Raw genomic sequence first — 13,583 nt, 5'->3', positions numbered from 1 at the left:
TACCTTTCCTGCCCACGGGGAGATCATGGCTCGGGCCCCCAGCGTTAGAGGGCCACTTGTGGTTCTGCTTCTGCAGCTTGTCCTTATCTGCTCCGCTCAAGTAAGACTTATTATGTGTCTTTCTCTCTCTGGTCTCTCTATTTGTCTCTATAGACTGATGTGACAGAGGTGCAGGTGAGTGTTCTCCTGGTACTTATGCTAAATAACATTTTTTACTTGTAGTTGTGGCGAAATGCTCAGATTGTTTTATCTTCTAATTTATTGGACATCTGTCCCAGAAAGAAAGTCAAGGATGTGACTTTTGTCTGGAATCTCCTTTTTAAACATTTCCTTTTGCAAAGTGCTCTCTAATTCTGATTCTGCCATCAGAGATCATCTCTGCAGGCTGCAAGCTATTTCAATGTATGTATGTATCAATGTCTTCTAGCAACCTACAATAAGTGGGTGCACCTGTTCTCACTTTTTCATACTGTCTGTGTAGCAGTATGTCAATATAATAAATGGCCACAACTGGAAGGGTTGTTATTAGAAATTCAAGCTAATATTTTCTTTATATTTTCTGATATTATATTATTATTATTTTACTCAGAGGAACCAAGGACCTACTGGCCCCCCTGGACCTGCAGGTGTCCCAGGAATAGATGGCGTTGCTGTAAGTGCCCTCAGTTCTGTAACATTGTCCATATAATGTGCTGAATACCTTGCAAATAGTTCACTATTTGCTCACCTTAAAGCATTGAATCTCTTTTTTTTTCAGGGGGAAAGGGGAGCAGACGGCGAAGATGGTCTTCCTGTAACTATAACATTTAATAAGGAATATAAATTATGTAGTGTTTCATGGCTTTTCACTGACTTATGTGTACATGTTGAACCTTTGCTTTTAGGGACCTGATGGAGATGCAGGTAAACCTGGCTCTTCAGGATTACCTGGAATTCCTGGAAATGATGTGAGCACTCTATGTTTTATACTTTATATATTTGGTGTTTGTTGCATTGTTGGCCACAACGAGGTCAACATAGAAGCCTGCAAGGGGGTGGAACTACACAGTGTGATCCTCCCACCATGTAGGTTATATTCGTCACTTATTAGTCTTGTAGAGTGACCAATGAAATTTCATATGTAGCAGCAAAAATGTGAGGAATTTATTAAACAGGATGAACAAATCCAAATTTCCTTTGTAACAGGGTGAACCAGGGCCCGCGTGTAATTAACTTTGCTCCCTTCAGAGTTTAAAGGAGGGTTAGGAAAACGTCCAAACATAATATTGGTGCTGATGATAAACTGACAAAGAGGGGCTGTAGGTGAAATGAGTTCACCTTAAAGGTTTAGGTAGATAAAGTATCAGTTTCTTTCAACACTCATTCAGAATGTGTTGTGATAGAAATGTACATGTTTTAAGCAGCATGATTAATTGCCTGTGTTATACCAAGATGCATCTGCCAGGATTCTGAAAACAATAGCAACTTTGTTGGCTGGCCGCTGTTGGTATCTCCTGTTGAGAATCCTCAAAACAGTGTGGAATGACTTCTTTCAGCGCGCTTGTTTGAAATGAGCCAGAGGAATGTAGCTCTCTGCTTGGTTTGCAGTCTGAGAGTTTTGCCCTCTGCCCTGGTGCAAACTTTTTCTGTGTGTCTGCTAAATTGAACGTGCCCTCATGGACGTCATGACGTTTTGAAAAAACACAGGTTTTATCTCAATGTGACTGCTGAACGTGAAGTAGCAGTGCAGTATATAGTGAAACACCTTAGAGGAGGGGGGTTGTAGTCAAGTTAATCCCACTTATGAATACACAGGACTCCTCCCACTGGAGTGTGATTGTGTTATGATGATGTAACATATGGGAATATTGACAGAGGGAAAAAAGTACTGCCTGCTGAGGTAGCAGTTACATATAACTTTCAAATATAAGGTGAAAATATATAGGTGCTGAAGTGCTGGAAGGTTTATTATGATGTATTAGCTAAGCATGATGTCTCTTCTCTGCAGGGTTTGACCGGCCCTATTGGAGATTCTGGGCCCGACGGTCCCCCCGGACAGAAAGTGAGTGACTAATGAGCCTTTGCTTTCCTGCTTCAGGGACTGTCAATGAAATGGTGCCAAGCTGCTGTCCAGTCTTTTTGGCATGACAGCGAGAGCCGCTGCGCATAAACCAATTCCTCATGACAAATGAGACTTAATCCTGCAAGTCTTCTGTGTAATCTCCGTGGGGAATGAAAGCCAACATCGGTCCTCATTAGGCTAAACATTGCTGGGTCAAGTGTGCCCGGCGCAGTCATGTGATGAGCCGGAGGAATGTTAACTCGGACTGTCTGCAGGCTCACACAGCTCAATTTTACCTGAACACAGTATTTCAGTATTTGTTTCAATGCCTGTCTGTGTATCTAATGTATTTATTTATCTTTGTCTTTTAGGGGGAACCTGGAAAACCTGGACCTCGTGGAGCAGCTGTGAGTAGCCTTTCCTCCAAGGATCAGATCAACCATGAAAATCTGGAAATGACATAATCTAGAAGTCTTTCTTGTCTTGTGCACACCAAATTATATATATATATATATATATATATATATATATATATATATATGTGTGTGTGTGTGTATATCACACTGATTTGTACTGTGTATGTCTCTCTTTAGGGTGTTGGGCCAGATGGACTCCCCGTAAGTAATTTGTTTATGCCACACAATCAATACAGCAGTTTGTATTACATTTAGCTAGTCTTTATCAAAAATGTGCTAATACTGAATACATGAAATATGACTTTGAACAGGGACCACCTGGGCCTGGAGGACTTCTTGGTGAAGTGGGAAAAGCTGGACCAATTGTGAGTAGAGACTGTGCAATGTTGCTCTGTTTTAAATTAGGACTACAGGCTAGAAAATACACTGCAGCATCAAACACTACCAGCATGGGCACCGAGGTGGTGGTGCTACTACTGGCCAAGGACCGGACAGATGTGATAACAAAAATGTGGAAGTCAGTCCAAGCTGAAGTGAAAGACACTGTATGCAGATGATTTCAAATATCTTCCATCATTAAAGTATATAATTTAATTCACATAAACACAATGTATCTGTACTGTACGGCACTATATACTGAAGTGTCAATAAACTAGAGGAAGAGGTGGACCCCGAACCCTCACAAATCTATGACAAAACACATTTGTGCACACGCACACATTAACACACATACACTGTGCACTGATTACATTATCAATCAAAATGTGCTGTATTTGACTGACTTGTCGTTTAAAAATGTTCTCGTCCAATTGAAGATGGATGGATTTAGCATTTTATTTCACACTTCTAAGATTTTTCAGAAATGGAAGATAGTCAACACAAAATATAAAATATATTGAGCCTTTCATCTGACTAAATTGCTTCTGGCTAATCTTGTATTGGTACTTTATAACCCAGAATTGATCTTTACATTACAGGTTGATTTATTTTAATTTTGCCCTTTGGCTATAGTTGTCAGCATCAGCTTACATTGGATTTTAAAGCAGTGATTTTGGACATTGTTAAGATTGCAACCTGGGTTTAGCTCTTAATTTGTCATAGTACATTTCAATTAGCATCACCTCTTAATACACTTGAAAATATGAACTTCCAAAGTAAAAATATTAACTTGAAATTCCCCTGAATGAATATTTGCACATATAACATGTGAGCTAACTGTACTATACACTATACTATATATATTGTAGACTATTCAGCAGTAATGGATTGCATTTATTCTCTTGGTGTAGTTTTTGACGAATTCTATGTCTTTCCACAGGGGTCCATGGGTGTGAGAGGACCACAGGGACCTCGTGGACCAACAGGGCCCAGAGTAAGTGACACAGCTTCATTTGACATCTCATAAGATTTGCAAATGATTACATTTGACTTTAGATTTCACATGGGAAGGAGTTTGATGCAGCCACGAAATTAATATGGCCATGTCAGTGATGCCACCACTGCGCCCTGCTCTCCTTCCTCTAGTGACTTACAAGCTCCTTAGAATCATCATGAGGTTGATACATTACAATATAAAAGTGTTAACTTGTATTTTCTCTAAATTTCAGGGTGCAGCTGGAATGCAAGGCAGTGCCGACCTGGTAAAGCTTTCTTTTCTGGAGAATACAAATAATATTTATTTTGCTGTCAGGAATCATTTCTGACTTTTATGTTGGTGTTTAGTGTCCAAACTCATGTCCACCTGGGACCTCTGGACATCCTGGCCTTCCTGGCATGAAGGTGAGTAGATGGTGTTTTGTGTCGCACTAAAATCATGTTAGTGTTCCAAAATATAGTGTGTTTAATGGGTGCTCCTTTTTTTCTCTGTACGTTTCCAGGGCCACAAAGGTGTAAAAGGTGAAGCAGGAGAACCTGGGAAACAAGGCCACAAGGTAAAACGTGTTCAATTTAGGGAAAAATACTTGTTTGTTAACCCAAAGCCAAGTATTTCCTGTCATGTGAAATGTTACAAACATCAACAACATCAACAAAGTGGATTTATACTCACATAAAACTGCATAAATAGTTACTTAAAAACATGGATTTCCCTTCAAAACTGTCACACGTGCCACAACATTCCACATCGGAAAGAAATTATGCATGACTTAAACGTGAAAAAGGGATTCCTGGCACCTCTGAGACAAGTATTATTTGTGCTCCTCTATTTCAAGAGGAAGCGATACATGCATGTGTGTAATGCCTCTGACTCCTTGTAATGCACGGAGGATGATTTATTTGAAATGATGTTCAAGCACAACTACCCTCTCCCTGTAATGTGTCCATGCACTATATAAATGGAAATGAGTCTGGGCCTATCTCCCTTTATCACCCCATGCCAGGATATGATTTACTGTCAGTCTGCGCTCCGTCCCCGGGAATGATTTTCTCCTTCACTGGAAGTTTCATTTGAGGGGCCTTTTTGCCTCTTTTCCACTCACAAATTTGAACTAAAGTTAACAATAGAATAACCAGATGTTGTGCTGTGGTTGAGAGTGTATAATTTCATGATATTTAAGAAAAATACTGAAATATAAAATAAGTATGTATTTGAAAGATTGCACATGGTTGTAAGTAATAAAAGGTTGTGTGACCCAGTTACATACAAAAACATACAATGCTTCACTTTGTATTTGAAACGAACAGAAACAATGATATATTCCAGTAATTACATATCACATATAACAATATCATAAAAATCTATGGCAATAAACAAGAATAAGATTTTCTTCGCCTTTTTTTTGTCTATCCACCAGAAACTGAAGACATTTCTTGTAATGATACAGTCTTTCTTTTGGACAATCAAGCAGAATTAAGAATATATTCTCATTTCTCTCTTGCTCTATGATGTAAACAAATGCTGACCCTTTTCATTGTGTTCATTTGTTGTGTAATATTTGATTAGCAGCTATGTATTGTTTACATGCCTTATCAGCCAATTCTAATGGAAATAATTTAAAGAAGAAATTGCCTTTTTTAATGACAGAAAGTGTGTGCAGCCTCAGACCCAAACCACTATCTATCTTAATGGATATGCCTCCTCAGGTCTACCACGGAGTCAGCGTATAAATTATTTGTAATTTGCAAAGCAGGAGAACGGTAATTTGGAGTTAAATTGTCGGCTTTTGCGCCCTTGCAATCCATTAAAAAGTGGGTATTAAACACATTTCAGAATGGCTGCCTCATTTTCTAATTAACACAGTTGATAGGAGCAGCCTCTGATTTTTTTCTGCAAAAGAGAGGCACTACTGGGTTGCATCATGTGTTAGGATGCAGTTTCACTCTTATAATGTGGTTAAATTGATTGACTTTGACTTTGTTTTTCTGCTAATGTTGTTTCTCTTTCATTCACTCAGGGTGAAGAGGGAGACCAGGGAAGTCCAGGGGAGGTCGGATCCCAAGGACCAATGGTTAGATACTATATTTATTAGATGATGTTAGAGTCTTTCAAGTTACAATTTGCTGTTTATGGTGTCAGCTTCTCTTGTTCACTGAGGCACCTCATGGATCTCCTTGTTATTTCAGGGTCCTCAGGGACTTCGTGGAGCCATGGGAATGATGGGCCCCAAGGGAGAGATGGTAAGTGCTTCTATGATTTTTACCATATATGTCAGATTCTTCCTGAATTACTTGCGAATCCAGTGTGAATTCCATTACTAGTTGTCTATTCAAATGTGTATTGTTTAAACAGATTATAATACCAACACTTCTATTGTTGTCTGGCAGGGAGCTCGAGGTCTTGATGGAGATCCAGGTCCCCAGGGTGTTGCAGGGGCAACTGTAAGTTTGTCCCATGACACAAATGCTTTTTATTTTTGCTGCAAATGTGGTATGTATGAGCAGCATATGATTCAATGCATTATTTCAGGGGGATCGAGGCCAGAGAGGTATGATGGGCGAGCTTGGGCCTAAAGGTGAAACAGTAAGTAGACATTTTCTGATGTTGAAAATAAATTCTGAATTCTGATTGAATTCTGGTTTGAAATTGACTAAATGTGCTGTGTTGCTTTGTTGTTCAGGGTAATCAAGGAAAGAGAGGAATCACAGGTCTTCCAGGTCCCAAGGGAGAGGCTGTGAGTGTCTGATCGATGATGACAAATAAAGTCTTGATGTTCCGATACGTTGTGAACTCACTTTAGTTTGTGTTTTTTATCACCAGGGTTTACCGGGTGTGGACGGTCGCGAGGGTATTCCTGGGATGCCAGGAGCAAAGGTAGAGCATTGTTTTTTACTACTTTATTCATAAAACTAGTATGTTTTAATGTTACAGCTCAGAATTGTCTATCTGGCTGCTAGGAACAGTAGTAGCTTAATTTCTTCCACTGTCTGTTTCCCGGCAGGGAGGCATTGGGAAGGCAGGCGTTCCTGGAGAGGTCGGACTTCAGGGACTTCCTGTGAGTGTGACCTTTGATCCCAAACTGTCAAGACTGACTCTGAGTGGATGCACCCGTGTAAACTCACCAGGAGCGGTTTAAAGCACCTTAGCTCATGTAGTTCAACATCTCCACATCTGTATTGGAGTTAAAAACAGCAGTCAGAAGAATGTTTTTGCATCTTGTATTTTATAAATATATGACAAACTTTTTTCTGTATGTTCACATTTCAAGCATAACCACTGATTTCCATCCATCTGTGATATTGCACTCATACAGCAGGCTATGCTACAGGCAGGAAAAAAACCTGTGATTAGTCGAATGAACGGCTCTAATGAGCATCAGTTGGCAGGAACAACCTGCCTGTGGCAGCATAAGGAAAGATTTTGTCGAGAGCGCTTTTATCACCTTAAGCTTATTTGGGTCAAAAGCTCAAACAAATGTATTTTTCATCCACTAAGCCTGCTGTCTTTATGCTCCAGAGTTTCTCCCAGTGAGGTGTGTTTTCTTCCTGCTAGAAATATTTCTCCGTCGTTGTAAGAAATATATCTCCTTATTATTGTTGTCTTCAAGACATGTCCTCTGTTCTGTTTTTAGGGCTTGCCTGGTTCACCTGGACCAAAAGGCTTGAGTGGACCTAAGGTTTGTTGGCTTGATCAATTATTAAATATTATCAGTTGTTTTTTCTTGCATTCAAAATCTGAAAGCAGCTCTGGTTGTTTCTGCACAGGGAGACGCTGGTCAGCCAGGCCTTTCTGGAACAATGGGACCTGCTGGCAAAACAGTAAGTGTGAGCAGCACATGTTGAAACACTGTGATTCTTTTGTCACCTCTGTTGTGTCACCGTGCTGTTTTACTGTCACACCACAGGGTGAGCGCGGAGAACAGGGAGAGGTGGGACCTGTTGGACCTATTGGGGAACCTGTGAGTACTTTCTGCTTGAATTTCTTTATTTTGTTCGTATGTTAATTTCAAACTTCAATCCTTTTACTTTCTCATCATTTTCTCCTCTTCTTCCCTACAGGGAAGTATAGGAGAGCAAGGTCCTTTGGGTCCAGCTGGCAAGCCAGGTGTCAGGGTAAGTTATAAACACATTTTGTGGAGCACAATTAAATTAAATTTAAATCTTAACTGGTTGATTTTGATTAAAACGTTTTTATCCATGCTTTTATTTTGAATAAAAGTATTATAAAAAATCTTAGCTGTCAGTGTGCATCCAACAATCAGTAGTGGTAATATATAGAATATAGACATAAACAAGGAGCGGCACTAAACAATACTTACCTCTTGCATTTTTTCACTTTGAATGAGAGAGGCTGAAAAGGAGGGACGCCTGAGAGAGCATAGTCCCTGCTGTTGTTTCACTGGAATGTCTCAGAGAATAGGCCGAGGCTGGATCTCACATGAGGTCTATTTTCACAGGAAGGGGAGACCTGTTAGCAGGGGGCTGAAAGAGCTCTCTGTTCTCCTGGCATTCCTCAGACAGTCACTCAGTGATCAAAGGGGAAATGGCACACAAACATGCCCAAGAGAATAAGCAGCAGTGCTAAGTTTGGAGTTGTTTACTGTAACTTACTATAGCCACTGATATTTGAGCGATTTCAGCAATGTTAACAGGTGTTATGATTCATGAAATGGGTTACAAATCAAGAGCAAATTGCATTATTTTGTCTTATAAAGGCTGCTGTGCATCTGCTTAGATGACTCATCAGATGTGCATGTTTGTTTGTTATAGGGACCCAAAGGTGACCCCGGCCTTCCTGGTCTCCCTGGTCCTCATGGCCTGCCCGGGGTGAAAGGAGAGAGGGTAAGAAATCACCACAGTCCCAGTCAGAGACCTTTTCAGATGTCGGACTATTGTCTTAAGCAGCAAGAGACATTAATGCTCAACAACAAACAGCTGATCAGCTCCCTCTAGTGTAGGCAAATATTCTGAACTACTGAATTCGACAAGCCACAACTCTTAGTTAACACATTTGTTTTGTTTGTAACAGGGGGAACGTGGAGAAGCCGGACCCAAAGGAGACCAGGTATGAAATTCTGATACTAAATATTAATTCTCTCTTAATAGTAATTCTGTATTTAAATAACAAGTGGGCTGCTTGGCATAAATCATTTACAGACTATGTTTTCATAGGGAGAACAAGGTGATGAGGGAAACCCTGGAGACAAAGGGGATCTTGTAAGTTGTTACACTGACACCATTGTTTTAACTATTCAACATCTCTATTCACAATAGAATCTCACCAGACTACATTTGTCCCTGTTTCCATCCTCTGTATTTTATAAATGCTGTTTATAGGGTGAGTCAGGAGAATCTGGACCTAAAGGAGACGTGAGTTCAAACAGATTATTTTAACCTTTTATCTCAATGTTTTCCTGTGGCGTCAAACCATTGAGAAAGTGCTGCAGCTTTGTAATATTTCTCTGGTCTGGTACCTTATTTTCTGCTAAGGTTGGTAACCTTGGCGAGCCTGGCAGGAGAGGTCCTGAGGGAAGCCGAGGGCAGCCTGGCATCGAGGGGCCGCCGGGCACACCTGGACCGCGGGGCATGCAGGGGAACAGGGGTCCACCTGGAGTCAGAGGGTCCCAGGGTCCTGCGGTAGGTCAACAAGTCTCTTCAAGTCAAGTGTCCTTAACCAAAACTCTGAGGCCTAAAAGTTGTGATTTAGTGCTAACACTTACAGGGGGTAGACTAAAAAACAATGGAATCATTTGGTCTACCCTCTGTATAGTAGGTGTCTGGTCAGGGGGTTATATTATTGGTTTTGTTCATGCTTAAAGTCACAAAAATGAAAAACTACTATTTGCCCTTGTATATGTTCCTTCCATACAGCAGACAAATTAACAGCAAATCCAACACTTTCATTTTCTTGTATTTGACATCAAAATCCTGACTTTTAATGCACCTGAGTAAGTAAAATCTCCCTGTGTCCTGCACAAGAAGATATAGGGGTACTAACTTTAGGAAGTATGTCTTCCTTAAAGTCCACAGAACATATTAAAACAATACACAGGCAGAGGCCATAAATAAGTCCCACTGGGTTGAATACCTCTCCCTGCTCACTATTATCTTTGTTATTCTGATGTCGGTCTTATAATTTTAACTTGTGCAAATAACTCTAAAACACTAAACCCCAGTATTGTGCAGCAGCAAGGAATACATCGAACCATACATCAGTCTTCAGTATTCAGGAGTTGAATCCCCACTTGCTCCAGGCTCACCTGTGCTCTGACATCCCTGTAGAGGAGGCAAGCAAAAAGAGCGTTTCCTTATCGAGATTGGTAAAATCCCAACTCCAATTCAGTACCTGTGTTGTTGAAAGGTGAAACCCTTTCACCACAGTGCACTTTGAGTTTATTACACAGGGTTTATAAGCCCAAGAATACCCACAGTAATCTTTCAATTGCTGTAAAAGCAAGTCAGTAGAATAGGAGGAGGGCTGTTTTCACTTGATAGCAGTGCTGTGGAGTCTGTTTTAGACACCGTCATGAAATCTATTAAGTCGTCTTTTTCCTTCCAGGGTAAGGAGCCAAGTGATCAGCACATCAAACAAGTTTGCATGCGAGTCATGCAAGGTAAGAACTTATAGGCCTTTGACCCCATTTATCTTTCCCTTGTGCCTCATTTCAGGACTTTAATCTTTCCCAGAATGCCTCATTACACAACCACACATAGAGCAGCCCCGCCGTTGTCTCATTGATCTGGGCGGTTGCTGAATCCTCTGAAGTTCAGGAAGGGAAGGTCTCATAACTGAAACATGAAATAAGCTTCAGTCTTTGTTTATTTGATGGATGAAAGATTCCTTTCTCAGAGCTTTAGAAAATGGCTCACTGAAGTCGCAACCTCTGTTCTCTTCATTCTGTTGCTCTTACGTCTCCACAACTCATCTCCTACACTCATGATTTTTTTATACTCCATGTGCTGAAAAATTAATTTCACCTCCAGCGGACCTGCACTCCTCTGCTCCAAGCAAAGAGTCTGCCTGGAAAGGAAATCTTAAAAAAAGAGCAGTCAAGCAGCGGCTGCATGAATTTTCATCAGGAGCCAGAAAACTGGAATCTTAAGTGCAAAATACCATGCAGCAAGGAGCCACAGGAGATTAATATTATATCCGTTGCACCATGAACATACATTTTCTGTCGCTGATTGCCTGAAATAAGGAGTATTATCTCCTTTCTGCTCAATTTACTGAGGTTGTATGGAAAAAGGTTGAAAAACAGGAGGAGCTCGAGGGATATCGTGACCACAGTTTCACCTCGCTCTGCTTCACTGTGAACTCAAGTACAGGAGCTGTTGGACCATCTCCTCTATGAGAGTTGCTTTGAGCTTTCAAAAATGAGCCTTTTTATGCTGCAGCATGATTTATCACAAAGTCTTATTTTTAAAAAGTTCCCTTGATAACTGTCGGTTACACCATTCAATGTCTTGGTGCCAGTTTTGCATCTAATGGTTCATCAGGTTCATCATCTTCTTCCTGTTGTGCTCCAACAGAACAGCTGGCCCAGTTAGCTGCTAGTTTAAGGAGGCCAGAGTCAGGCGTAGCTGGTTTACCTGGAAAACCTGGACCTCCAGGGGCTCCTGGGGCTCCGGGAGACAATGGCTTCCCTGGGCAGGCTGGAGCAAGAGGCCTTCCAGGACTCAAAGGGCCACCAGGAATGATAGGAGTGAAAGGACCAAAAGGTAATGAATTTCCTGACAGATGTCGCTATTTAGGGTGATGTGAGAGAATTATAAACCAAATGAAACAATAACTAAATATCTTCACTACATAATACGTGTTACAGGTGAAATGGGAGACAGAGGCTCCAGAGGGCCCACTGTACGAGGACCTAAAGGTCAGCCAGGAGCTCCCGGACTTCCTGGTGAGTCAATTTAGCCTTTTGAATCTGCTCTTCTATCTTAAAATTGCAGGTACAACACTCATATTCTCATATGTACATTCAAACTGTTTTCGATCGCTGTAGTCATTCCTCCTGTCCATACTGGTAAAGAGGTCTGCTCTTAACGTGTTCCCAATGTATGGACAACATCCACACCATCCTTGTTTGATATAAAAATGTGTTCAAAGTTCAGCAGTTTGAGTTGGACAAATCAAGTGGGTATCTAAGTTATTGTATTTTTAGACCAAATTCCCTTTTTTTACTGCCCCTCCACCACAGCTCAACAATGAAACACAAAGAGGCAATTTGGTACAAAAAAGGTGAAAGATACCCATTTAATTTGTCCAAGTCAGAGTGCTGAAGCCTCATATTAGCTTCGACTAACATAAGTAAGTCATTTTTACACAGAACGAGGACTGTTTACCCCACCATCAATAACATTGAAATTGAGTTAGGAAGGCCAGAATCGACAGAAAGGATGATTATAAACACTATTTCAATGTATATAAGGGCATGTGACTGTTGTAACATAGGCTTGAAAAATGTGATCCTTTAAAAGTAGCAACTAGCATCCTAAAATTAATTTTGTGACCACAGGTGAGCCAGGCAAACCTGGCTACGGTCAGGAAGGCCGGGATGGGCAGAGGGGACCTCCTGGCGTTCCTGGACAGGCTGGTGTACCTGGGCCTCCTGGTGCAGCTGGTCCTAATGGTTACTGTGACCCGTCAGCCTGCAACCTCCAGGCAGGGGCTGCCCACCAGTCTCTGGATGTGAAGGGACCTGCAGGGAACTAAGAGCCACTCTGGCGGAGACAGAAAGACTGTTGGATTAGCTCCCCCGAGCACACAACATTTTTCACACTGTCTTCCAAAGAGCTGTGGTTGGTGTGGTGCCTTTGATCCATTAACCTCTAGTCTTGTGAGCATGTTTTGTGCCAGCCACATCTCCATCAGAAGGAGCCAGCCTCTTCGAGTCTTAAAAAAAACACACAAAACATATTGATGTGCTGCAGAAATCTGGCTTGTTTTGGTGTGTTTTTCTACCTGAGAGGTATTTTGATATTTTCAGGAAGGCGTCCTGTTTCTGAGACGATATGAAATGACCAGAAATGTTTGTTTATCCCACTCTTATTGTACCTCTGCCTACAATTTCCTCTTCCCTTTTCCCTATTTACACTGTTTTCTTGAGTAAAAGCTCCAACACTTTCTCACAGAACATTTCAAATAATCACAGCAATTCGGGATCAGGATTTTGTTTGGTTTAAGTGCCCTTTGCTATTATTTTGTTCTGTATGTGCTAATGTACCAAAGATAAACCTGCTGAAACCCTTTTTTAATATACATTTCTACATGTCTGACCGTCTTTTTCAGCCCCGCAAAATAAAAAGGAGAGAGGATGAAAATGTCATCAAGTCACACTGACTTCAGTTTGTTGAACATGTTGTAAATCTGTAAAAAATGTTTAAATTGTGGTTAATTATATTTCCTACAAAACAACCTGATGTGAGATTTTGCCTCATTGTACAGAATGACAACAGAGTGCAGTCGTGCATTTATGGAAATATACTTTAGGGATGAGGGAGACCCTCATTAATGTTACGAATAAAGAAAACAATTTATTCTGTATACTGGTATCATTCTGTGATGATATAATACTCTGTGACAAATATGAGGAATGTCTTTCCAAAAACTGTACTAAACTAAAATATCACAGCAAAACAATTTCACCTCAAGGTCCATTTAGTAACTGTTCTGTAGCTTTCGATCACATGACATGACCTTCATCAGCAGATGGAGTCTGTCTTTTCTGAACACATTTCTTTCATCTACATTT

The 13,583-nt window shown here is 40.8% G+C and overlaps 1 protein-coding gene across 1 annotated transcript; it reads left to right on the top strand.

The window, feature by feature from the left end:
* Positions 1–25: 25 nt before the first annotated feature.
* Positions 26–12,544, top strand: col9a1b (collagen, type IX, alpha 1b). The gene is made up of 32 exons (XM_070916159.1): positions 26–100; positions 590–652; positions 758–793; positions 885–947; positions 1,988–2,041; positions 2,413–2,448; positions 2,635–2,658; positions 2,769–2,822; positions 3,776–3,829; positions 4,065–4,097; positions 4,180–4,236; positions 4,335–4,388; positions 5,850–5,903; positions 6,019–6,072; positions 6,220–6,273; positions 6,362–6,415; positions 6,513–6,566; positions 6,653–6,706; positions 6,834–6,887; positions 7,464–7,508; positions 7,597–7,650; positions 7,737–7,790; positions 7,891–7,944; positions 8,602–8,673; positions 8,861–8,896; positions 9,004–9,048; positions 9,169–9,201; positions 9,322–9,468; positions 10,391–10,445; positions 11,362–11,550; positions 11,655–11,732; positions 12,348–12,544. Exons 1-32 carry the CDS (start codon positions 26–28, stop codon positions 12,542–12,544), a joined length of 2,040 nt encoding a protein of 679 aa, XP_070772260.1.
* Positions 12,545–13,583: the final 1,039 nt, after the last annotated feature.

Source organism: Enoplosus armatus, chromosome 12 (genome assembly GCF_043641665.1).
Source record: "Enoplosus armatus isolate fEnoArm2 chromosome 12, fEnoArm2.hap1, whole genome shotgun sequence".
Lineage (NCBI taxonomy): Eukaryota > Metazoa > Chordata > Actinopteri > Centrarchiformes > Enoplosidae > Enoplosus > Enoplosus armatus.
The sequence above is the reverse complement of the archived record's forward strand: the minus strand, read 5'-3'. Positions and strand labels throughout refer to the sequence as shown.

Coding starts and splice junctions, on each gene's coding strand:
- col9a1b (XM_070916159.1), top strand. CDS start 26: ATGGCTCGGGCCCCCAGCGTTAGAGGGCCACTTGTGGTTCTGCTTCTG. Junction 8,897..9,003: donor CCGGACCCAAAGGAGACCAG/GTATGAAATTCT, acceptor ATGTTTTCATAG/GGAGAACAAGGTGATGAGGG. Junction 9,202..9,321: donor AATCTGGACCTAAAGGAGAC/GTGAGTTCAAAC, acceptor TTTTCTGCTAAG/GTTGGTAACCTTGGCGAGCC.